This window comes from Ursus maritimus, unplaced genomic scaffold, assembly GCF_017311325.1.
Source record: "Ursus maritimus isolate PB19 unplaced genomic scaffold, ASM1731132v1 scaffold_27, whole genome shotgun sequence".
NCBI classification, from domain to species: Eukaryota; Metazoa; Chordata; class Mammalia; order Carnivora; family Ursidae; genus Ursus; species Ursus maritimus.
In genome coordinates, this window is record NW_024425230.1 from 22323622 (window position 1) to 22350202 (window position 26581).

At 48.4% G+C, this 26581-nt stretch overlaps 1 protein-coding gene across 1 annotated transcript in view; it reads left to right on the top strand.

Moving 5' to 3' along the window:
* Nucleotides 1-26581, top strand: part of PDE8A (phosphodiesterase 8A) — a 172380-nt gene that overhangs the window by 110923 nt on the left and 34876 nt on the right. The window contains exons 7-14 of the mRNA XM_040642842.1: nt 4144-4222; nt 5810-5947; nt 11063-11151; nt 12725-12776; nt 12878-12917; nt 20607-20684; nt 25013-25083; nt 25352-25516. Coding sequence (XP_040498776.1) covers nt 4144-4222; nt 5810-5947; nt 11063-11151; nt 12725-12776; nt 12878-12917; nt 20607-20684; nt 25013-25083; nt 25352-25516 — 712 coding nt within the window. The remainder of the gene's footprint in view (nt 1-4143; nt 4223-5809; nt 5948-11062; nt 11152-12724; nt 12777-12877; nt 12918-20606; nt 20685-25012; nt 25084-25351; nt 25517-26581) is intronic.

Sequence of the window (26581 nt, forward strand, 5' to 3'; positions counted from 1 at the left end):
GAGGATGTGGAGAAAGGGGATCCCTCCTACATTGTTGGTGGGGATGCAAATTGGTACAGCCACTCTGGAAAACAGTGTGGAGGTCCCTTAAAAAGTTAAAAATTGAGCTACCCTGTGATCCAGCCATTGCACTACTGGGTATTTATCCCAAAGATACAGACGTAAAGGAAGAGAAGGGCCGTACATGCACCCCAATGTTCATATGCATTTGTCCACAATTAGCTTAAATCGGGAAGGAGTTAGATGCCCCTTCGGCACAGATGATTGATTAAGAAGTGTGTCCATATATACAAATGGGAACATTTACCAGCCAGTATCAGAAAAAGAAACAGTGAGTTCTCAAACATTTGCTGCTAACATGATGGCACTGGAGGAGATAATGCTAAGTGAAATAAGTCAAGCAGAGAAAGACAATTATCAAGGTAGGAGTTTCCTCTTAGTGGAACATAAGAACCTAGGAAGATTGTAGGAAGAAAGGATGCTAGCAAGCGAGGGCAAGTTAATCGGCACCAGGGGATGAAGCAGAGACACAGCACTCGGAAACAAACTGAGGGCCTCAGGGGAGGGGGGTGGGGGAATGGGATAGGCTGGTGATGGGTAGTAAGGAGGGCACGTATTGAATGGTGCACTGGGTGTTATACGCAACTAATGAATCATGGAACTTTACATCAAAAACCAGGGATGTACTGTATGTTGACTAACATAATATAATAAAAAAAAAACATTAAAAAAGACTCATCTGTGTGCCTGCCTACAAGAGACTCACTTCAGAAGTAAGGGTACACACAGAACGAAAGAGAAGGGATGGAAAAGGATACTCCATGCTGGAAACAAAAAGAGAGCTGGTGTAACTATAGTCATATGAGACAAAATAGACTTTAAAACAAAAGCTGTAATAAAAGAAGGGCATTACATAATGATGAAGAGGTCAACACAAGAAAATACAACATTTATAAATATATATAGATCCAACATAGGAGCACCAAAATACTTAAAGCAAATATTAACAGACACAAAGGAAGAAATTGACAATACAATCATAGTAGGGGACTTTAACACCCCACTTAAATCAGTGGATAGATCATCCAGACAGAAAATCAATAAGGAAACATTGGTCTTAAGCAGCACATTAGACCAGAAGAACCTAATAGATAATATAGAAAACCTTTCATCCAAAAGCAGCAAGATACATATTCTTCTCAAGTGCCCATGCAGCATTCTCCAGGATAGATCATGTTAGGCCACAAAAGAAGTCTCAGTACTTTTAAGAAGACTGAAATCATAGCAAGGATCTTTTCTGACCACAGTGGTATAAAACTAGAAATCAGTTACAAGACGAATACTGGAAAAACCACAAAGACGTGGAGAATAAGACAACATGCTCCTGAACAACCAATGAGCCATCAAAGAAATTGAAAGAGGAATTTTTTTAAAAGCTCAGGAACAAATGAAAAAAGAAATGCAACACACCAGAATCTATGGGATCGCAGCAAAAGTGGTTCTAGAAGAGAAGTTCGTAACAATACAGGCCTCCCTGGAGAAGCAAGAAGAATCTCAAACAATAACTTTATACCTAAAGGAACTAGAAAAAGAAGAACAAACAAATCTTCAAAGTTAGTGGAAGGAAGGAAATACTAATGATCAGGCAGAAGTAAATAGAGATGAAAAAGATCAGTGGGACTAAGAGCTGGTTCACTGAAAAGATAAAATTGATGAACCTTTAGCTGGACTCACCAATAAGAAAAGAGAGGGCTCAAGTAAATAAAATAAGAAATGAAAGAGAACTTACGTACCACAGAAATGGAATCGTAAGAGACAACTATGTACAATTATATGCCAACAAATTAGAAGGAGTGGATAAATTCCTAGAAACATACAATCATGACTGAATCATGCAGAGATAGAAAATCTGAATAGACCAATTACTAGTAAGGAGATTGAATCAGTCATCAAAAACCTCCCAACAACAGAGTCCAGGACCAGATGGCTTCACTAGTGAATTCCACCAAACATTCAAAGAATTAATAGCAGTCCTTCTCAGACTCTTCCAAGAAACAAAAGAGGGAACTCTTCCAAACTCAGTTTCTGAGGCCAGTATTACCTGATACCAAAACCAGACAAGGATGCCACAAAATAGTAAAATGATAGGCCAATATCCCTGATGAACATAGATGCAAAAATCCTCAACAAAATATTAGCAAACTGAGTTCAGCAATACATTTAAAGGATCGTATACAGGGATGCCTGGGTGGCTCAGTCAGTTAAGTGTCTGCCTTCTGCTCAGGTCATGAGCCATGGGTCCTGGAATCGAGTCCCACATTGGGCTCCTTGCTCAGCAGGGAGCCTGCTTCTCCTCTGTCTGCCACTCTCCCTGCTTGTGCTCTCTCTCTCTGACAAATAAATAAATAAAATCTTAAAAAAAGAAGGATCATGTACCATTTATTCTGGGGATACAGGATGGTTCAATCTATAAATCAATTAACATGATACACCACATTAACAAAATGAAAGCTAAAAATTGTATGATCATCTCAGTAGATTTGACAGAATACAACATCCGTTCATGATAAAAAGAACTCTCCACAAAGTGGGTATGGGGGAATGTACCTCAATGTAAGAAAGCCAAAATATGACAAACTCACAGATGACACCATATTCTTTGGTGAAAAGCTGAAAGCTTTTCTTCTAAGATCAGAAGCAGGTTAAGAACCCCCCCCACACACACACACATACACACTTTTATTTAACATAGTACTCGAAGTCCTAGCCAGGGCAATTAGCAAGAAAAAGAAATAAAAGGCATCCAAATTACAAAAGAAAAGGTAAAACTGTCACTATTTGCAGATAAAATGATACTATATATAGAAAACCCTAAAGATACCACCAAAAAGCTACTAGAACTAATAAACGATTCACTGAAGTTACAGGATGCAAAATCAAGACAAAAATTCCATTGCATTTCTATGTAGCAATAATTATTCCAAAAGAAAAATAAATCCCATTTATAATTGCTTCAAAAAGAGTAAAATACCTAGGAATAAATGATTAAGGAGATGAAAAACCTGTAGTACACTGAAAACTATAAGACATTGATAAAAGAAATTGGAGACTTACCCAAATAAGTGGGGAAATATACCATGCTCATGGACTGGAATAATTAATTTTGTTAAGATGTCCATAATATGCAAAGCAATCTGCAAATTCAGTGTAATTCCTATCAAAATTCTCTCCCTCTCTCAAGTAGATAAATAAAATCTTTTTAAAAAAAATTACAGTTGACCCTTGAACAACATGGGTTTGAACTGCATAGGTTCACTTATACGTGGATTTTTTCCATAAATAGAGTACTATAAATGTATTTTCTCTTCCTTATCTTTTTAATAGCATTTTCTTTTCCTTAGCTTGCTTTATTGTGAGGATACAGTATATAACACATATAACACAAAATCTGTTAATTGACGGGTTATGTTATGGATAAGGCTTCCGGTCTACAGTGGGCTGTTAGTACTTAAGTTTCTGGGGAGTCAAAAGTTATATGCAGATTTTTGACTACACAGGGGGTCAGCACTCTTAACCCCTGCCTTATTCAAGGTTAACTGTATGGTTATTTTTCTGGATTTTGTGATGATTATCATCTTTTTAAGTTTGTAATTTCCTGGATTTTTTTTCCTCATTCCAAATATATATTCTTTTTTACATAAAGAAAGAAGTAATAGCTACAAATGACTGACCACCTCCTTTCTGTCAGACTCTGTGCAGGATTCCTGATTCTCTTCTCTCATGTGGTCCTCGGGAGGGCTCTTCAGATGGGAAGAAGGGAGACTGGGGAGGTTCAGTCCCACACATGGGGTCCCAGAGCTGGGGAGGGGCTGTGATTTGGCCTGGCGTGTATCCCACCCCGGTCCTCACACTGGAAGGGGGGACACCCGTTGTGTGTAGTCATGGTCCCGAGTAGCATGGTTGTGGAAAGTGTTTTCTTCTTTATGCTTTTTAGTATTTCCCTCCTTTTTCTTGAGTTAGTATTTGTTACTTTTATCATCAAATGAAAAACATTTAAATAAGTTAATGCAATAACCCAAGATTGTATTATATTTTTGTAGTATTTATATTAATCAGTCTTTTTTTTTTTTCCTACCCATACAGGGCTTGTAACTCAATATTCACTGCATTAGAGAAAAGTCAAGAAGCAATTGAAATTACAAGTGAAGACCGCATTATACAGGTTTGTTATTTGGGAAGTTCATTTTTCTGAATTTCTGGTATTGTTTGTTCTTACTTTTAGATTGAATCCCTCCAATGTGATCTTTTTTTTTTTCTTTTTGAAGTTCAAGAGACCAGGTTTTCCTTAGAGGATTATCAGAACAAAAGCTATAAAACACATAATTTAAAATAAGTTCCTTACAGATAAAAAAAAAAGATGCTAATAATTACTTAAGGTGCTAGAAAATATTCTGTGGAAATACCACATTTGCATTTATTACTGTTCACCTTTGTGTGTGTTTATTTAGCAAGAGGAGACTTTTATCCGAAGGGATTACCACTGGAGCAGGAGAAGGCTCTGACCGGAAGGTCTGCAAGCTCTAGCCTTTCTCACTGTTTTTGAAGACAGTTTACACCTATAGAAGTTTACTAGAAACTACTCAATTTCTAGAATAACCTAGTAGTTGCTGAACAGATTACCCATTATTAGCAAAGTGAATTCATAAAAGCGGCTTAAGATAACACAGCTGGTACTTTTAGATAACGAAAGAGGGCTTGTGCCAAGGAAATGCTCCTTGTGTCTGGGAATCAGCTCCACTTTGATGTCCATTCTGAGCACTCCAGCTTATCCTTTTAATCTAACTTGCAACTTGCTCGGTAAAGAGCTGCCGAGCCCGGGCCGGTTGCTGCTGGAGGCAGGCCGGGGTTGCAGGCAGCTGCCACGCCTTCCTAGCCGAGCATCGTTGGGCAAGTGACTCAGTCTCCCTGAATGCGCTCTCTCAGATGTACAGATGGGAACGATAGTCATACTTACAGCAACCTGCCTGTTGTCAGGAGGTTCTAAGTGGGCGAGTGTGTGCGAAGTGCTCACTATAGTGTCAAGCAAGGAAAATTGACCTTAAACAATATCCGTTATTGCTTTATCATCATCACTATTTTATTATTTTTACTATTAGCACATGCACAACTTTCCTGTATATTTTCTTCTAGTCTGTGGTCCTCTCTGAAATTTAGCCATACAGCCTTGCATCTGTAAACACCTGCCAGCTTGTAGCCTGCTTTCCCAGCACGTTATTCATGTGTATCACATGAGAGCGGCGACCTAGAGGTTTCGTTCCCATTAAGCAGATACGTGGACTGGGACTTAGAGGGTTAAGTGACTTGCTAGAGGAGAGCTGGGGTGCTTCGCACTTCAGTCTGGTGCTCTATTCTACTGTGTTATCATCCAAGGAGAGCTGGGGTGCTTCGCACTTCAGTCTGGTGCTCTATTCTGTGTTATCGTCCAAGAGCCCTTTTGTAGCAACTCAGGCCTGTCTCCACGTGGCTTCTTTCCTCTGTTGGTGTTCAAGTGGGATTGGGCCAGCTCCTCTCTCTGGGGCCCCAGGGACCACGGCAGAAAGCCCAGCCAGGTGTCCCCAGAGCAGAGGCTTCTCTGGAATCCAGGGATCTCCTGGGGTTATGCTCTTATGGCTTTAGAGCTCGAGGTAAGCTCCAGGCCCCTGAGCTTTCTGGGTAGAAAACATGATAGCTTGGGGTGAATACCCTTGATTGTCCTCTTTTCAAATTCTCTTTTAATTTGCTTGATGTTGTTTCTCTTGTCTCCCCCCAGTATGCAAATCCTGCATTTGAAACAACCATGGGCTATCAGTCAGGTGAATTAATAGGAAAGGAGTTAGCAGAAGTGCCTATAAATGAAAAAAAGGCTGATTTGCTCGATACTATAAATTCATGCATCAGGATAGGCAAGGTAAGTAAGAGGTCAGTACCTGTTTTACTTTCATGTAACAGAAAGAAAGGAGATGTGTTCATTGAGCATTGTGCGTGCCAGGTAATCTGAGTCTTACTCTTCACAGAAGCCCAGGGAAGTGTCGGTGGTGTTGTCCCTGTTATTGCCATTTTGCAGATGAGGAAACTAAGATCAAAGAACTGTAGGATATGATCAGCTATTATGCAGAGTAACTTTGATACTTGAAATCAGTGTCATCATCTTTGTAATAAGTAAATTGATCTTGCTGCTAACGGATCGTCTAAGCGGTAGATGTTGGCAAGTGGCTTTGGGCAGAGGATGGCCGGTGAGTCCCAGAGTCAGAACACATCGAGCCCAGCAATCCTCTGAGCCTTGTGCATCTGTCCAGCCTTTTTTTAATGCCTGCTGTGCGCTGGCGCTCTGCTAGATTCTGGTATAGAATGAAGGGCCAAACATGGACTGCGGCCTTAGAGAACTCGTGTTCCAGGGTGTGAGCATGACAGGTCACATAATCATGGTGCTGGAGGGACAGACAGAAGGAAGGCAGGCTCAGTCTGAAAGGATATTTCTCAGAGCACTGGGTTCTGCCAGCCCCTCACTGTTACCAGGTTTTCATGTGTAATGACGAGGAAAAGGTTATTACTTTTTGTAGTCTTTCCTGCCGGGCTCTTTTTAACTTTTGGAAGTTGGGGAGAGACTATGATCATTCAAACACTTGAAACAGTGGTGACCTGCTGTCTCGCCTGCTCCCCTGTGGCATCCTGCGAGCGACTTTCCCGTAGCCCAGGAAAGCAGTCTGCCATGGGGCGCAGAAGGGCTCTGCAGAGCCTGTACCCCCACTTTACCTGGGCCCCTTGAGACACCATTCGTGGGCTCGTGTCCCTTTGCTGTCCCGTGGCTCTGAGCACACCAGTTTGTCTTGCAGTGAAAACAAGGAAAGGACAGGCTGGCTGTGAGGGCCCAGTGACATACCCCCAGGGCATTAACGAAAGTGGGTACTATTTGAATCCGATTCTGCCTCCACCTTTCGGTCAAGGATGATGATTTTCTTGCTGTAGAGAGTGGCAGGTCCTCTGGAAAGAGCAATGAAGGCTGAGACGGATGAAGAGCCCCTCAGGTGCTCAGGCGTACTGCCTGGGCTGGACCCTGGGTTCCCTTGCTCAGTTAGAAGGGGCGTCCTCAGAAGGCAGTGACCAAACAGCAGTCCTCCCGACCCAGCAGACTTGGGGGGCTTTACCATGGCCTTCCCAATCCTGCTAGAGAAGGGGTCAGTGGTGGTTTTGTTGTGAGGGTCAGCTGGGCATGAGCCAGAGATGACGGCCCTCATGCACCTTTATCTGGCCCAGGGACGCTGAGGCATCCCACCCATCACTGAGCAGAGTGAGTGGAGATGGGGAGATAGCGAGGGGGCGGTGAGTGGGTTAGTGCAAGGCCCTGGGATCCATCCAGATCCGTGTGAACAGCGTCTCACCTCCTAAGTAACGTTACTGGCACTGGGTACAAACGGCCCCAAGCTTGAACTACAGAGACCTATTCTCTAAGAATCTGTGTTTATTGTGAGCAGAGAATATGAAAGATTACCATATTATTGACCTCGATATCACCTTATTTCAAAAAGGAGCAGTGTTATTTATTTTGCATGTTTTGGAGTTCTTGGGGCAAGAAGAGCAGCCACTTGTCCTTTGTCAGTAACCTGGTTCTCTGGCAACGCCACAGCGGGACTGGCCACTTAGTTGGGCAAATTTTTTGAGGTGAAAGAATATATGGCCTTTCTGACTGAGTCTCCCTAGGGAGGGAGAAGAAGGGCTTGCTGAGGGGTCAGCCAGCCCTGGATGACAGTGGCACTGGGCTCAGTGGAGAGAGCTCAGAGGTGCCCTGGGAACCAGAATGGGGACTCGGGATATGGTTAGGTGACGGGGCGGGGTTTTCGGAGGGCCAGACCCCAGATGTGCCACTTGGGGGCAGAGAAGAAATTCTGATGAGGTTCAAACAGAGAGCCTGGCAAACATGGCTCTCCACAACTCCTCCCCCACCTGTTGTTCTCAGCCAGTGGCTCCTCCCTCCTGGGGTAACGTCACTACCATTAGGTGACCTTGATTTTCAGCCTCCACACTCGTATGCTTCTTTGCATCCCCGAGTATATCCTTCCCGATTCTGTCCCTTTCTTCATCCCCAAGACTTCTCTAGCAGGGCTCTAGAACCTACGCTGTCTTCACGTACCTGAGCCTTCCAGGGCTCTTCCCTTAGAAACTGTGTCTCGTAGGCGCTGAGTGAATGTTGGCTGCTCGATGCGGGCCTGTAATCATGATGTTTGGCTGCAGAGCCCTCTGGCTTTTAGAAACTTGGAGCTCCCAGGGTTCCTCTGCTTTCCTCCCTCACAGGCTCTCCTCTTCTCCCGACTCTTCTTCACGTTTCCTCCGGGTTTGCCAGGGTTCTTCATCCCTGCTGTGTTCCTCAGAAAGCTCCCTGTTTGATGAGGCACCTTTGCTGCTCTGCATAGATGGCCCACTCCTCCCCGCTTCTAGCCCCGGCGGCCCTCCAAGGTGTCGTGCAGCTTCCTGCCGTCATCTCGAAATCACCTTGTCTAACAGCGATTTTTCTCCCATCCCCATTAACAAAAAAAATCCATCCTCTCCAGCATCTGCCGTCTCTGCTTGTTGGCCGGCTTCACACTTGGCCAGACTGCCGTTCCTGGAATGGTTTCGCTTCCTCTCTACCCTTCAGCGTCCAGTCTGTCACTAAGCCATGACATCTGTTCAACCCCTGAATTTGAGTGTCTGCTGCCTGGGCTTGACCTTGTGCGGGGCCTCCTTCCCACCCCTGGACTGTGGTGGCTGGATCCAGTCAGGGCCCTTTGTCCCGGGACCTCCAACTCCAGTCAGAGCACTCGACACTCTCAAGTGGTTAGTCTGATCACGCCGCTCCCCCAGCGTAGAGTTCACATCCCTTGGCGTGACTACAGGGATGCTACACTCTGACTTGGCCTAACTTTTCCATTCGGGGAACAAAAGCCCCAGTGTCCCTTGACTGTCGACCGCGTGCAGGCACTGTGCAAGCCCTGGAGCCAGAGCAGCCGGATGACATGGCGCCCAGGGGGGCTGTCTCAGCAGTCAGAGAAGCCCAGCTCGGGGCTTAGCCTGCTCCAGAACAGAAGCGGGGTGTGTTAGTACAGTTCTGAGGGGAGCCCGGCCTGGGGAGGCCTGTGCAAAGCCACCTGGGCTGGAAACAGGCCATTTACTGAATGTTTGCCCGGTGTCAAACTTCGTTAAGACTTTCTGTGCGTTGCCAGATGTCCTCTTCCTAATCGCATTCTAAGGTGGTACTGTGTTATTCTCAAGAACTAAAGCTCGTGTATTTATGACAGGTCAATATTTTTGATAAGAAATATGATCTGTGATAAGTAAATATTTGTTGTTTCTGTGACTGGAGAACTCACAGGCAAAGCTGCTCTCCGAGCAGGGGCACTGGCCCAGGTGCCCTGCGCCTGAGCTGGACCGTTAAGCTCTGGCTGAACTGGCTTCTTATTCCTCTTCTTGGGATCTGGCAGCTGCTCACGTCTATTCAGGAAGGATTAGAGGAGAAAATCCTGCAGATATATTTTAAAGTGCTGATTGATTGATGGATTGAATTGGTCTCCCATTTTTCTCCCTCTCTTTTATATAACCACTCTATTGAGAGAATTATTCTCTATTGAGAATCATTGAGAATTCACATACTGTACAATTCACCCATTTAAAGTCTACAATTCACTGGTGTTTGGTCTATTCACAGAGTTTTGCAAACATCACCACAATCAGTTTCCCGTATTTCTCTTGAGAGCTTCAGCAGTAAGTCTTGCACCTGTCTGCCGAAGCCTCCTGCGGCAGACACGCGGGCTGTGGACACGGAAGGCAGGTGCTTCCTGCCTCGGGACCCCTGTTTAGCCCTTGCCTGGCACAGGCCAGCCTCCCCTCAGAGCTGTAGTGCGTAAGACCCTCACCTCCCTTCTGCTCCGGGGCCAGTAAGCACAGAGCTGGCCTCTCAGGCTGTCTCTTAACTTCAGTCCTTCCTTGGCACACGGTTTTCAGAAGTACACTGGGGAGCGTCAGGAACCATCCTTCGCTTCTGTCAGAATGTCCTGGCTTCTGCTGATTCCGCTTTCTCAGAGGAGCCCGAAGAGGAGATTCTCCTGTTGGCATTTGCATGCGGGTTGCCAGGCTGTAGGCATGGAAGATCTCAGAACAGACCCCCTGTAAAGGTTGGGACAGGAGATTTGAGCTAGGCCACCAAGGCTGCTGTGGTAGTCTGCTTCCTGACTGGGTCAGTGCCAGGTTCTAAGGGATCTAGAAGGTCAGGAAGGTTAGGGAACATCCTAAGAGTTGAGTGTCCTACAGTGGATTTTAGGACTGTTTCTAGCTTAAGCATGTTGGTGACTCTTGGAAGAATTCAGAATGTTTTTAGTGGTGACAAAACCCAGCTCCATCCCAGGCTTCTCCGCACCGCCCCAAGAGTAGGGGTGTGTCCCACAGCCCCTGTTCTCACTGTGGTCACGGCTAGCACACACCTCCTCTCCCAGGCTGCGGTTTCACTCTACAAGGATCCGTGCATATTCTGTCTGATCGTGAGAGCATGGCTGCTGTAGCTGTGGCCTTGGCTTTTAAGGTCTCACCGATTTCCTCTACCTGAGCCTGGACCTGGCTGTGCTGCTCTTCCACCTCACACGTCCCAGAAGGTGGTAGTGGCAGCAGAGGTGGCCCCTCTCTGCCCCCCTCCCAGATGCAGGGGGAGAGGCCACGCCCCTCCTCCACTACGGGCGGGAGCTGGGAGAGTTCGAGGAGCCTGAAAGTTGCAGCTGGGGAGCGTTCTTCACTCGTGGGCCCAGGCCCTCTTTTGCCAGCAGGCAGCCCCTGAAAACCTGTGACCATTCATACCATGGCAAGCTGGCATTTATTGGCGACCCAGGAGGAGATGGACTTGGGGGAGATGGTCAGATACCCAAAACTGTGTTTGGGGTTGGGATAATTTTTTATCCTAACTCCTTTAGCCATGGTAAAGGAATCAGAACCTGAAGTGGAAGATGTTCTTGGGTTTATGTCTTGAACGCACAGTATAATGATGCTTACGTTCCATTTCTAGGAGTGGCAAGGAATCTACCACACCAAAAAGAAAAACGGAGATAATGTGCAACAAAATGTGAAGATAATACCTGTCATTGGACAGGGAGGGTAAGTAGAAAAACCAGGTACTCCAGTCAACATGCCATGTTTGGCTTATTGCAAAATTTGCTCTGAATACTTCAGTAAGCTAAGAAGTGCATGCAGAAATTTAAAAGAAAGACTTGTCACAAGGTCGGGTGTCACCAAAGAACGGTCTTCCAGGGGTACAGCATCCTCATGGCTATAGCCCGACCCCCCAGCTTGTGACCCAGAGCCATCAGGCTCTAGACGGTCCTGCTTCAGCTGCATGGACACAAGAGAAACTAAAGTATTTCTATTAGAATGTCACGTTATTAAGCTGTGTGGTAAGAACACTAACTGGTGGACTCCCTATCTTTAAAAGATTTTTATCTAATTTGAAAGCCTATCTATTATTTCTGCATAGACCTATCAAAGTAGATAAAGGTATTTAAAATACTACCATTTATAGCAACCTTCCTATAAAACAGCTGTGACTACAGATTGCGAAGTATTATATATCAGGAGCCTAAAAATTTCATATAGTTTGTCTCAGAATCTATCTTAAATAATACGAACAGTGGGAAATTATGCATGTGAATTGTAGGACGCCCAGCAATGAAATATGCAACCATTAGAAATGACGATCATAGAAAATTAAGTGGTAAGGGGAAATGCTAAAGATAAACATAAAAATCAAACTGTAAAATCATATCTAGTGTATGATCTCTAGCCTGAAAACGAAGGGAAAAAAAAGACCAGGAGCTGATGTGGCCGTGGTGGTAACAGCAGCTGCCGCTGTTTCTCGAGCCCGTCCCTCCGTGGGCAGGCTCTCGGTGCCTGGTAGACGACACTTCGTGCCCTCCTAAGCACGCACTGCGTCATGAGCACTGCGATCATCTCCATTTTACAGATGAGGAAACTGAGGCCTGAGGCGGCAGGTTTCTGGCCCACGGGCCGCCGCACTGACTGCAGGGCTCCCTTGCTTGGGCGCCCGGCTTTGCTGCCCGTTGGCACTTGCCTCGGGGAGGCAGGTCTGTGTGGGCTCTCTGTTCTGATCTTTGCCTTTTTCTGGTCTTCTCCAAATTTTTTTGCAATTAGTAGAGGGATCTGACGATCCAGGAGAAAAATTGGGAAAGTGGAAGGCCCAGTAAGTAAGTGAGGAGTCCGGTCAGCCGTGCTTGGTTGTAGACCCCCTGCTGGCGAGCTCGGCGTGGCCTGTGGCGCCGCCCCGAGTGGCTGGGAGCACGGTGTTCGCTGGAACCAGAGGAACGCCCATACAGAGGGCTGTGACACTGACAACATGTAAGAAATTGAAGGCTTTTGGTTGGTTAACATGCAGTCCATTGTTTAAAACACTGGTATTTTTCCGTGTATGTTGTGAAGACTTGGAAGAATTGTGTTGTTTTTATTGAAGAGTCCACTTCTTCTCTGCACAGACACCAGAGGATGCTGTGGACTCTCACCTGTTTGTTGGTGGCCTTGGCCGCAGACAATAGAAATGCTCCCCTCAGAGCATTTTGTGGATCGTGAAAGAGAGATGCTCTTTCATAATAAAAATTAGCTGCATACCCATCAGACTAGAGAGCCAGAAGAGAAATAATGCCTTGTTTTCTACTTGCAGAAAAATTAGACACTATGTGTCCATTATCAGAGTGTGCAATGGCAGCAATAAGGTATGTAAGGGGAGCCCTCGGGACCCCAGGGGTGCCCAGCAAGATTCCCCCGTTCGCGGGACTAGACAATCAGAACTAATGGCTGTTACATTCATTTTTAGGCTGAGAAAATTGAATGTGTTCAGTCTGACACGCATACAGGTATGGTGCTCCACGTTCATTCTTAGGGGTCTTAGGGCTTGTGAAAAAAACAAAACCAGACCCTTACTCTGCCGAGCTCGCCTCGTGCACGGGGGGCACTGTATCTTCCTAGCACTGCGGCCGTGTGTCTCTGCCTAACTCCCCAGGCTGGTTTATGAGCCGAAGGGCCTGGGCACTTGTGGGCATTCTGACAGGTGTCCTGGGGTGGGTCTCAGCCTGTGGGGAGAGACTTGGTCACCTCAGACGCAGGAACTAATGTGAAGAGGTGTTGAGTGAATAGTGACTTGGTGGCCTCACCTGTGCTTTATGAAGCAACACTGTTGGGTGTCGGACTATAGACAGCACTCGGGCAGGGACATCTTCACCTCCTGTCAGTAGTCTCCTCCAGCTGATGGGGAGGTAGCTGGACCCCATCAGACTTGGCTCACCTTGTATCTGTCCCCTGTCATGCCTTGGACACCACCCACTCATCCCCGTGTCTGTGTTGCCTCACATGTTTCTCCCTGGCCTGGAATTGCCTGTTTCCCTCAAGCATGTGCCAGGGCCTCAGCAGCCGCCTTTGTCCTGCGGCGGTCACCGGCGCGGGGCCGGGCTGTGACAGTGCCGCGCTCCTGCAGCTCCGCGCCCGAGGCCGTTTTCCAGCAGCTGTCGTGCCCACGCGGTGCTCGGGCTGCCCAGCTTGTCTGTACGAGCTCCATCCCTCAGCTGTTGGGGACGTGCTTTCTGCAGTAGCAGAACATTCATTCGTTCATTCCAGGAATGTGTCCCATGTGTTTTTCTGAGCATTTACTGTGCACAGAACTCCCTAAGAGCTTAAATTACAGCTTATTTAATTAAAGCCTTGCAATGAACCATTGGGGTAGATATTTTGTGGATGAAGTTCCCTTTTTACAGGTAAGGAAAATAGGGCTAAATAATTTGCCCGAGGATAGTCTGTCCAGGACACAGTGGAGCCGACACTGGAATCCCAATGGGCGGCCCACAGCTGTGAAGCACACCTGGGGCAGCTCACTCCAGGGGCAGGCAGGGCTTTCACCTGGAAAGGAGAGAGACCTGTCGCTAATCAGGGGACAGAGCAATGATAAGAAGTGATGAGTAGTGGGTGGGAAGGGGCTAGTGGTGCCATGGTGACCCAGAGGAGGGGGAAAGTCCCAGCGAGGGGAGGTAGACTCGAATAAGGAGAGGGGTATAGAAGGAAAAGTATCCTGGAAATAAAAGCAGTCCTAGAAGAGGGAAGGGTCAGGGCATGTTTGAGAAAGAGCAGGATTAAATTTTGATTGGTCAGTGTGGAAAGGGGAGTGGGAATTGTGAAGGATCCCTGGATGCCAGGTAGGAGATTAAGATTTTCATCTGTAGGCAGTGGGGGTCTGAGGACTTTTGAGCAGGGGAGTAGTGTGATGACATCTGAGCTCTGAGAACCTCTTAGAACAAGTATGGAGCGGAGATAATGTTGAAGGAGGGACCCGGGACAGGATACCAATAGTGCCACAGGCTAGAGGAGAGAAAGCAATGGCCAACGCATAAGAAGCTGATGACAGGGAAAAGAGGAGCGGCCGCATGGATGGTGGTGGGACCAGAGAGAGGAAGGCAGGAAGAAGTCAGTCCGACGTCGGAGAGGCAGTTTGTAGGTCTGGGGATGGAGGGCATGGCCCTAGGCCTGGGCAAGATGGATGTGGAAAGTGTTCCTCGTGAGGTCCCAGGTTTGTGTGTTCACTCATCTCTTTGCTCGTTCTACCAATTTCTGTTGCGTACTGGCGCCCTTGTTGCTGTGTTCTGCAAAGAGATGGGGACTAGAGATGTAAAGTTGCTGGCCAGCGAAGCATTCGCTGTATGGAAGTGACAAGGTAGAGCCCGGGGCGGGTACGGGGAGCGCAGACTTCGAGGTTACCGAGGAAGAGATGGCAGGACAGGAGCAGGGGAGCCAGTTCTCCGAGACCCATGGGCACTGGGCTCAGAGAGGGAGCGGGAACCTGGAGTGTGTTGCTGGAGTCGGGAGGGGAGAAAGGGGAAGCGTGGATTGTGGTCACAGCCGACCACACAGAGACTAGAGGGAGTGGAGTACAGAGCCCGAGGCGGAGAGGGACCCTGGCTTTTGCAGCCAAGAACACACTTATGACCTGTAAAAGTGCAGGGTCAGGAGGGCGGTGAGGGCAGAAGCCAAGCTGCAGGGCTGGAAGGATCAGGATGGAGGCCACGAATGTAGGCCTCTGACAGACAGTGACCTTTAAACACTGCAAGGTCACGGGGTGCCTTTCCTCGGATTTTTTTTTTCTTCTTTGGGAAGAGCCCTGTGAAGTAGGCATGGCTGTTATTAACACACCATTATTACAGAGAAAGAAACTGAGGGTCAGAAGGGTTCAGTGCCGCCGCAGTGTTGGGCAGGCAGGAAACAGCAGAGCAGGGACTGGAAGGCGGAGTCGGTGACACAGTCCTCAGTGTTAGACAAGGGACTTCCCGACCGCATTCGTGCTGGGCCGTTTGCACATCACTTGATCAGTGCCCACTTCGGAGTCTTCCCCATCGCCCTCCAGTGAGCTGGCTGGCTGTCAGCTCTCCCTCCCGTCCCCAGCGGCATACCCACCATGATGTCCAAAGACTGCCGAATGTCTTGCCTTGGGAAGTCAGTAAACTGTCATAGGCCATGGACCAGCCAGTTCCCTTGGTTACACACAGCACAAGCACTTCTGAAGCAGAGAAGGAGTTACTGGAAGGAAATGGGTTGGCTCACAAGTGGACAAAAAAGCTTAAGTCTGAGAAGAAGAGCAGGAACGACTGGAAGCTGTGGAAGGCCTGCCGTCAGAGCAGCGTGGCGGGGCCGCTGAGGCTCTGCTGCCGTCCTGGCGCCGCGTTGCCGCCGCCATGGGAGAGTGGTTCCCTCACACGCCTGCTTCCCTGCCCTGCTAGCCGTCATCCAGACTCCAATGGAAACACTCATTTGGCTGGCCTAGGTCACTTGCTCCTCTGCTGCTGACACAGAATGGAGTAGGGGAGTCTCTTGCCTTCCCCCTTCTGTAGTGGGAGTCATGGGAAAGGGGGGTTCAGAATTTGGGTGTCCAGGAAAGTAATCCATTCCCAGCACATGGCCCCTTTTTCCTGGCCTGGGTGTTGTTTTCACGTGATACTGTGTCTCAGCAAGGACACTACATGTGGCAGCCTTCCAGTCTGTAAACCTGGAGGTAGTCTGGATCGAGCCTGGCGTTGGGCACACAGAGATGAACAGGGAGTTCACGGTCAGATGGAAGGGAGCAATAATTTGAATAGACTGTACTTCGTACCACGGTGGGGGTGAATTGGGAGGCACTTCCCAGCAATGATGACGTGGCGGTTGAGCCCGTGTCTGGACAGAGGGAGGGGTCAGCCCAAGGACAGGAAGAGCGTTCCTGGAGGGACGAGCAGCACACACAAAGCCATTGAGACAGGCAAGGCTGGGTCAGGCCAGCTTGGATTTCATTCTGTAAGCAGAGGGGGGCCAGGGAGTCTTTCCTTAAATAGGTAAATGAAAAGGGGCCTCTTCCAGGGAAGACAGTCATGGTGATGGTGTAGAGAAAAAAAGGCAAGGAGACTGGATTTGGAGATAGTTCAGTATAATCAGTACCGGAAAGCAGCTCAGTATGAGGGATGAAGGGAAAACATTTGAGAATGGCACTAGGGTTTCTAGCTTGGCCACTACATGACATGAATGAGTAAGTGCAGGAGAAAGAGCGGGTTTGTGCAGGGAGAGTTCAGCGAGTTTAGATTTGAACTTGGTCCATATGGGGTGCCTGAAATGGCCCCATGGAGATGTCCGGTGGCATACGGAGAGGCCAGGGCCTTGGGGCAGCACTCCTGATGAGAGGAGGGGAGGGAGGCAAGAAGAGTGAGCTCTGTGGGTGGGAGCCCAGCAGTAGCAGACAGGAGATGTGTAGCCAGCAGGGTGTGGAAGTCGTTCGTGCAACCAGGAGTCCATGCACAGTCACACGTGCCAGGCAGCATGTGTCTCAGCTGGTGAGAAACCTGCTCTCCATGTGTCGTGAGTAGGGGGCGGGGTAGTGCAGAGGATGAGGCGAGGAGCAGGAAAGGCCTCCTCAGTAGTGTGATAGGTGGCAGGCCGGGCAGCGTGGCATGGGGCTTCAGCATCTCTTACAGGTACTCTCGCATGCTGCCAGGGTCGGGCCTGGGGATGCAGGCCCCCTCTACCGTGGGCGGGCCTTGGAGCAGGTGCTCTGCACCTGGAGCAGGCAGGCTTTCTCAGGCGGAGGAGGTAGAGGCCAGGAGAATGTGGGCTGACCGGCAGCTGGCTTTTGGGAGGTGGGTGGTCCCAGGGCAGAGCAAGCATTCCACAAATGCTTGAACTGTTGAGAGGGTCCCAGAAAGTTCTCTGAAAGTCTGCTGTGTTCCCGGCAAGTCCTGCCAGACACCCAGTTCTCAGCTTCCCCATCTCCAAAATGGAGCTCATCCTGCCAGAGCTCGGCGTTGCTGTAGGAACGGAGGCGGCTGCTGTTCGGACACGCGGCTGAATGCCTGCCACCCTCACTGCTTCTCCACGGTTCCCTGGATTTACTGCTAAAGTGATGGGGCCGTGTGGAAGGATCGTGTTTTATGGAATGGGAAACTGAGAGCAGAGAGCTGAAGTCGCAGGTGGGGCTGAGCCCACGCCCTGGTCTTTGGAGGCCTATGTAGCCTTCTGTCCGTTAACAGGCCAGGTGCCTCAGAGCACTCCATACTTGGGTGCACTCACTAGGCATGAGGGCCTGCACTCGTGCGCCTTCAGTGCTTGCGGTCTGGCTGAGTGTGGACCCCGCATTCATCCCGCAGTGGTCCCTGAGTCAGCCTCTGAAGCCGGCCGCCCCCCCCCCCCAGGAGCAGCATCCCAGCAGAGCTTGGTCTACACAGCGCTGTCGGACTCCGACGGGGAGCAGGGACCTCAGTGGGGCTGTTGGGAACAGGAAGGTGGAGTGTTTACGTAGCGATAACGTAGCTTTGAAACATTCAGTACAAATGAAAGCCGGCTTCTCTCCTTCCACTTTTGCCATAGCCTGGTTCTTGGCGCGCACAATGTGTTTTCCATCTGTAGGCACAAGCGGCTTCCTCCTCCTGGAAATGCTGCCTCCTCTTCTTGGCTACATCTACAAAACCTGACTCATCTGCTCTCTGCCCCTTTCCCAGAGGAGAACCTGCCTTTTCTCCTCGGGACTCCTTCTGCCCTTCAAAGCTGTTACTATACCTCCTAGTTCACCTGCCTTTTCTTCCCTCCAGCACAGCCTGATTGTGGACCTGGACCATACGTTATTTGTCTTTGTATCCCTAATGCCTGGCCCAGCACAGGGGCGGTGCCCGGTGAATGTCTGTGGAGTGGCTACAAGGGAGAAGCATGCAGGAGCAACCTAGAATGTTCAGAGCTGTCTCACCAGGTGGCTGTGTGGATGCAAACTCCATGGAGCTCAGAGGAAGGCCAGGGTCTGTGTCTGGCTGGAGGGGAGGCGGGTGTTCCAATTTGAGGGAGTGAGCATCCGGAGAGAATACGGCGGGTGTGGCAACACAGCCGGTGAGACGAGAGGCAGGCCGCGACAAGCAGCCTGGCCTGTCTCTGACTGCCAGTCAGTTATTCTGTCTCGGAGGCACGGAAGCAGAGCGGTGTGAGCTGCGGTACTTTCATCCGTGCACGGGGATGTGCAGGTGTCTGTCAAGTGTCTCTTGCATGCGAGGCAGTGCTGGTCCCCCAGGAAGAAGAAAGGAATGCTGTTTCTGCCCTCACATCCTCCATAGCTGGTGAGGAAGGTGGACAGAAAAGTAGCTGGCTACTGGTAATGTTGGGGGGTGCAGAGAGGCGTTAGGGGAACATTCCCAAAGGTTATGGTGCCCAAACTGCATCTTCATTGCTTCTTCAAAGAGGACAGAGCATTAACCAGGTGAAGGAGGCGGCGTGGGAGGGGTACATTCCCAAGTGGAAGTAAGGGGTTGGTACCAAGGCGTAGAAGGTTGTGAGGTGAACTAGCATATCACAAATAGTTGGTGGTGGCTGGAGAGAGGAGGTCCAGATATCCCAGGACTCTGATGCCACACTGGGGAGTTTAAGTCGAATCCTAAAAATAACGATGGGCCATTGAAATGTCTGATTGGGGGAGCGACCTGGTCAGACTTGTTTTAGGAGGATCAGTTGGCTGCCCAGAGAATGGGATGGAGGGGACAGGGTTGGGGACCGTGGGACCAGTGAGGGAGGCTGTCATTATAATCCAGAGGAGGATGACGAGTGTCTGAGCTAGGACAGAGCAGGACTAGATTGAAGACATATTTAGGAGATAAAATCTGTAGATTTAGCTAAACGGTTGAGGGAGAGGAAGGGAGAAGGGTATGACTTGTTTCCAACTTCAGTGGATCTGGGGGAAGATGATGAGTGCGCTGGAAGTGCCTAGGGGTGTCCGACAGGAGGTGGCTGGTGGCTGAGATAGGAGTCTGGCTCTCAGGAGAAGCCTGGGATGAGACAGCAACACAGCAGCTGGTTAAAGCTGCAAGAAGAAATGAGATCTCCCAAGGAGACGTGTTGTCTGGGAAGACGAGAAGGGCTAAGGACAGACCTTGGGATCAAGGAGAAAAGGCACCATGAAGAGGGGGGCTGAGGAAGAGGGAAATTAGGAAGGAAGAGTAAAGGGACAGATGGAAAACCAGGAGTTTCCCGAAAGACTGGTCAGTGTGTCTAGTACCACAGTCAAGTCAGGTAAGAAAACTGTATCCTTCAGATGTAGCAACAAGGAGGTGACAGGTGACTTGACAAGTTCACTGTTGGTGCCCATGTAGAAGAGAATGTAGTGAATACCCAGTGAAGCAGCTTCTTGATGGGGGGAGGGATACCAGGGCCCCCCATTCAGATCCTCGTGCTGAGCAGGACTCCAGGTGAGGAAGCCGGGAGAAGGCGGAGCAGAGGCAGCCTGCAGGTGGAAGGCTCAGCCAGAACGCCAGCTCGGAGTTTGCTCATCAGCAGGGCAGCCCCCAGTTTCCTCGTCTGTGGAATGGGGATGGGTTGGAGAGGCTCAGGACCATCTATAGCTCCCAGCAGGTGCACAGAGGCGGGGACTGGAAGGAAGGTCAGCTCTGCCTTGTCATGAATTGGCACAGGGTCAGGGAGAGAGAGGAGTCAAAGACAGCCCCTCTTGGGAGCCTCGAGCAGTGGTGCCACTCACAGGAAGTGGGGGCAGCGGGGAGAAAGGTAAACTGTCATTTGAAGTAGACCCCAAACTAGTGTTCCCTATATTACGCTCGAAAAGAGAGGTACATTCTTCCCTGGGACATTTAAAGCATGTAGTGTAAAAAATTTTTGTTTTTCCCTTTGGGGCAAGGATGGGTGAGAATCAAAATTTTTTCACCATTTTACTCGATTATATAGAAGTGTAATAGGAAATTTTTTCCCGAGTTTATGTCTTCTAGTTTTATACATTACATCACAGGACTCTGTAATTATGTAATCTGGAAGCTGTAAAGCACTTGTCTATGACTGTACCAGATGGGACATTTTGAGAAAGTCACCCCCTCCCCCCACTTAAAACCTCATTGGTCAAAGTCTTCATCTCTGGGCACTCTGTTGATTTTTGTGGCTTCTTAATTGGTGTCCTAAATCCTAAATTTTGTTATTGAAAAAGTTTAGACCTGTAATTTTCCTAATATGTTGTTGAAATCCTTTTGAAAAGGTGATTTATAGTTTAATTGTTTCCACAGATAATCAGTCAGGCAAACATAAAGACAGAAGGAAAAGCTCGCTAGATGTCAGAACTCTTGCTTCTCGATCAAGTGAAGGTAGGTGACAAAGACAAGAGAAGAAAATGTTGAACACGTGAATACCTGACATCCGTCCCCAGTCTCCTCTCTTGGTCAGCCCCCCTCCAGTTCAGGACGGGAGGTAATCCTCTAGCAACCTGTGTTCATTTCCCCCGTCTCCCGACTCCTGCCAATGGGCTCCATTCTCAGCTTTTTGATGGAGTTAGGGAATAAAGAGAAACATATACATTTACTATCTATCCTGTAGTCTTTTTTCTAAACCGTTAACAGAGGATGTCAGTTTATCTGCTGTAACTGTATGGGTAATGCATAATGCATTTGGAAATTCTTCATATATTCCGTGGTGGGTTGCAGTTTGCCATGGAAACTTATCTTTTGGTGGGGAGGTGAGCTGCATTTGGGCATGTGAAAGACTCTTATTAAGCAAATATTATTGAAGTTTTAATTGGAATATAGTTCTTTAAGATTACGTAGATATGTGGCATGAATGATCTAGTAGTTTTTAAAATGTAATGAAAATTACTAATATAGTGTGGAGGCAAATATTGCTGCTAGCTGTGTGCTTTCTTTGACCCAGAGATGAATGGGGAAGCTTGTGGAGTTGGTTGGTACTAGATAAAAAGCCACAACTTTCCAGGGCAATAGCAACTCAGATGATACAGCGGAGATCCAGTGCCCTCAGCTTTGTCGTGAGGCTCAGAAAACACTGGAAAGATTACACAGGCCCCACCGTGCTGCCAGGGGAGTGGTGTGGTGTCACTGGCCAGAGCATGGGCTTTGGCCTCGGAGTGACCTTGACTCCAGTCCCAGCGTCATCTACTTTGAGTGCAACCTTGGGGTAAATTTCTGTGCTTCCATTTCCTCACCGTGAGATGGGGACAGTTATGCTGCCCAAGGAGGGCTATGTGAGGGTTAGATGAGGGTGCCTGTCAAGGGGGGGTGGTAGCTGCCACCACTGTCTTCACTGTGGGCCTCACTCATGCACCCCCACGGTCCTACAGCAGAGGGTGGGCAGGGACAGGGTCACCCCTGCCCACAATGGTCTTCCTCCCACACTCTAATATTCATCCTTAGGCCAACTTGGTCCGTTTCTGTATTTTTAAGAGGTGAACATTGTTCTTTAATATTTTGGGTTATTTTTTTTTAAAGATTATTTGAGAGAGAGGGAGGGAGCTGGGGCAGGGGGGTGGCAGAGGGAGAAGGAGAGAAAGAATCCACAAGCAGACTCCTCAGCTGAGCGCAGAGCCCAGCTCAGGGCTCGATCCCAGGACCCTGAGATCATGACCTGAGCCAAAATCAAGAGTGGGCCGCCCAACCGACAGAGCCACCAAGGCTCCCCATTTTTCTGGTTTTTAATCACTACTCTTTTTAACTGAATTATAATTTACACACAGTGAAATTCAGATATTAAGTGTTCAGTTCTGTCAGTTTTGACAGTTCCATACACTCGTGTAAGAACACCTAAATCAGATACAGAAGACACACGCGTACGCACACCTTGTACCACACCGAGGCAGTCCTTAGATTTCCAGCACTGTAAGCTTGTCTGGCCTCTCCTTGTGCTTCAAAGAGATGGGATCGTAGGGCCTGCGTGCCTGGCGTCTGGCTTCTTTCCCTCAGTGTTCTTGAGACCCCTCCGTGTGGTTGGGCGTGGCAGGACCTCGTCCTTTCTAGTGCACTGCAGTGCTCCGCTGGAGGGGCGTCCCCCCGTTGGTCCGTTCTCATTCGTGGGCATCTGTGGTCTCGTCCCACTTTGGGGCTGTTAAGGATAAGGCCGCATGAATGTTCCTGTGTGTTCCTGTCCTGCCTAGAAGTGGAGTTTCTGGGCTCTGGGCAGCTGCAGATGTCTCTCCACGAGGTGGTGTCCCACGTTCCTGCCCACTGCTGATGTGTGGGTGGTCCCGTTGCTCTGTGACCTCCCACACTTGGTTATCTTGGCATTTCAAATTTCAGCCATTCTGGTGGATATGGTTTTAATTTTAATTTTCCTGATAATGAAGGAGGTGGAGTACCCCTTTCATATGTTTACTGACCGTTTGGGCCTTCTCTTGTTCAGATATCTTGCCTGTTTTTATAATCAGGTTGTTTATCTCACTGGTTTGTAGGAATCCTTTATATATTCTAGATATGGATCCTCTGTTGGATTACATGCATCACAAATATATTTTGTTAGTCTGGGGTTTGCCTTTTCACTCTTGATGGTCTTTAATGTGAGCAGGAGTTAATTTTTTTCTTTTTTATGTACGTATTTTTTATTACGTTAGTCACCATACAGTACATCACTAGTTTTTGATGTAGTGTCCATGATTCATTGTTTGCGTGTAACACCCAGTGCTCCATGCAATACGTGCCCTCCTTAATACCCATCACCAGGCTAGCCCATCCCCCAGCCCCTCCTCTAAAACCCTCGGTTTTTTTCCCATAGTCTCTCGTGGTTCATCTCCCCTTCTGTTTACCCCCCTTCATTCTTCTCTTCCTTCTCCTACCGATCTTCCTATTTCTTATGCTCCATAAATGAGTGAAACCATATGATAGTTGTCTTTCTCTGCTTTACTTATTTCACTTACAATTTTTTTTATTTGAGAGAGTGAGAGCACGAGCAGGGGTGAGAGGGAGAAGCAGGCTCCCCACTGAGCTAGGAGCCCGACGTGGGCTCAATCCCAGGACCTTGGGACCATGACCCGAGCCTCAAAAGCAGATGCTTAACCAACTGAGCCACCCAGGTGCCCCTGGGAGTTCTTAATTTTTTTAAAGCTCATTTTATCAGTGTTTTCTATAAACCTTCGTATCTCTAGTCTGAAGTGGTTGGTCTTCACACTTGTCTTGGCTCTTCTACGTCCTCTGCATTTCCATTCGACAGCATCAGCTCGTTAGCTTACGCACACACTGCCTCCAGGGGTTGTATCTGGGAGTGTCTCGAATCTATAGATCAGTTTAAGGAAAATGGAAATCTCAGTGCTGCTGGATCTTTCAAACCATGGATGCTTTCTGTGTCTCCCTTCAGGGGCTTGTATTTTCTCTCAGCAGCGTTTTCTTTCCTTATATATATTCCTAAATATTGGTGGGTTTTGATGCTTTCATAATGGGTTTTTTATTTCAATTTCTAATTGTTGCTAGTTTATAGAACTAGAATTGACTTGTATGTACTGGCCTCATACTCGGTAACCTTGATAAACTTGCCCGTCTGTTGTCAGAGTAGTGTTTATAGATTCCTTTGGACTTTGTGTACACAGTCAGGGCAGCCTTTATGCCCTATAGTTCTTCTTACTTTATTTATTGATATTTTTAAATGAGATCAGGTCCTTTTATGATGTAGTGATAAAACAGTGGTTTTTTAATTTTTATTTTGTTATATTAGTCACTGTACAGAAAACAGTGGCTTTTATTTTTTGTTTAATGACCTTACTGGATGGAGTAGAAAGTTGGCAACCATATGCTGGTCACCAAAATTAGATGTAAGGAGTGTTGTGGATCCCTAAAATTTAAAGCACTTAAGAGCCCCTGAGTTGGTTAATCTTGCCCCGTGCTTCTCCTTAGACCTCAGTTTGGTGAACCAAGGCTGACGTATCAGGCTGTGGAACAGTCTGTGGTCCCTTAAGGTCTGTGGTAAACAGCATTTGGCCTGACAGTGGGGCTTTCAGGAAGACACACAGAACTCTATGTGTATGTTTTTTCCTGCCTGTACACTGCCCAGCCTTCACTTTACCCCAAAGGAACCGTATCTTGACGGGAGCACCAGAACATGAACAAACTTCAGACAGAGCCCAAGAGTTGCTGCCTGTCTCATGTGAGGTGTTTACCTCATCGGTGTAGATGAAGCATCACCGTGGAGAGCACCAAAAGGTGCCTTGAGAGATTTAACCAAAAACTCCTGTGTTCCAGTTAATGGGGAATTGTGTTTATTGCTCCTGCCATGTATGAAACAAAGAGCCTGTGTGGCGTTGTCTTCCAGAACATTTTTGCTCCTGGATAGCGGCAAGCTGAATACTAAAAGCCTTATTGTTATAAACGCAGAAAGAGGCTAACTGTTTGGCCTTGACTTGCTAGATTGTTTCCTCTGTTTTTCTCTGGCCTGTGACATCAGAAGTTCAGTCTGTGGGGGCACGTGCATCCTAGTGCCTAGGACTGAAGGAAGCACAGTTGGTGCCAGAATCCCAGGCTTGTTGGGATGGGGTGGCAGCCGTTCTGGACACGCAGTTCCGGTCCTGCCCCCTTCATCATGCAGCAGGGCCCACGGAGGCCTGGGGGCGGTTGGGGGAGCCAGGGAGGGCCCGAAGCCCTCAGCTGTCAACGGGTGCCTGGGGCCACGCATACCCTGATCTGTGCGTCATGTGGTCTCTCCACAGTTGGCAGCCAGAGACGACACTCCTCCATGGCCCGGATACATTCCATGACGATCGAGGCGCCCATCACCAAGGTGGAGCATTTGTGGGTGGTCTCCACCAAGCCCGCATGGAAGTCCCTTGTTCTCAGGGTCGAGTGTTTCTAGTGAGAGGAAGCAGGCCTGCAAGGATAAGAATGCTCTCCTGGTTGTAGGGAGTGGCCTTCTGTAAAGAGAGAGGGTGGGACATGAACTCTGAGGCTAGTCTTAAGTTAGCCTTGAGCATGTGGCCAGCATGCCCCTCTGGATTGCTCTCCCACTGTCTGTAAGGTTACAAAACTCACGTCTTCTTTCCATGTGGTAGGTGATCAACATTATCAATGCTGCCCAGGAAAGCAGCCCCATGCCTGTGACAGAAGCCTTAGACCGTGTGCTGGAAATTCTAAGAACCACTGAATTATATTCACCACAGTTTGGTGCTAAGGATGACGATCCTCACGCCAATGACCTCGTTGGGGGCTTAATGTCTGTAAGTATGTTTGACCCGGCTGCTGGCTGGAACCTTCCTGTTCTTGTCTGTGTTCCCAGGGGTTGTTTACGGGCTGGCCTACACAGAGCTCTGTGTGTGTAGGGCTCCGCCGAGGCCTAAACCCCGCCATCACCCGGGCCCCACTGCTCTCTGGCCAGAGCTCTCACCCACCTGTTGCCTGCTGCCCGGGGAGACCTCAGCTCAAAGCAGAGAAGGGAGGAGCATATTCTAGACGTCTGCTGGGCTGGGCTCTCCACTTTTGCTTAGGGGTCCCATGAGGAATTTAAGTAAAACTTAATTATTTTAAAGATTTTGAAAACTAGGGCAGAAAAAAAAATATATATGAAATGTTTCATACCAAACGATAAAACAAAGACTACGTGTTCGATGGGGCACGGTTTCCTTCCAGAACATCCTGTGCAGATTTGGTGGCTTCGTACCATGGGCTCTCAGGGGTTCCGGAGGCCTCCAGCCCATCTAGCAGAGTGGTCTCACAGGGAAGAACAGCTTTGTGGGAAACATATCATTCTGTTGCTGTCCCCTCTTGGTCAGAAAATTCACCTCCTCACCAGCACCAAAAAAACAAAAACCCCCAAAACAAAGACTCCCCTCTCCTCCCAGTGCCTGCTTTCTGAAGCTCACTTTACTTCTTAAAAATAAGGTTTTAGGCAGTAAGCTGCAGGGTAGAGTGGTTCCCAGGGACGGTAATGTCTAACCATGGTCTTGCCTATTTGAGGCATAGGCGCCTCCAGCCTGTAGGTGAGGGATGAAAATGCTGGGGGAGTGGATCGTGTCATGGGGTGAGGGGGGAAGAGAAGAAAGGTGGGAGGGAGCGGCTGCTAGGGGCTCGTACAGTGGTCTGGGAGGGCTCTCACCCTGAGGGGCAGCCAGGGGGAAGCTGATGTCCATGGTGGCAAGGAAATGGCAGGGGAGGCTTGAGGGCAGCAGTTAGTTGTCCCTGAGACACCAAAGCAGTGCTGAGGGCCCCCAGAAATGCTGGCTTTGGGGCCTCGAGCAAGCTCACCTCGCTGGGGCAGCCCCTGAGCTTAGCCAGTTTTCTCGGCG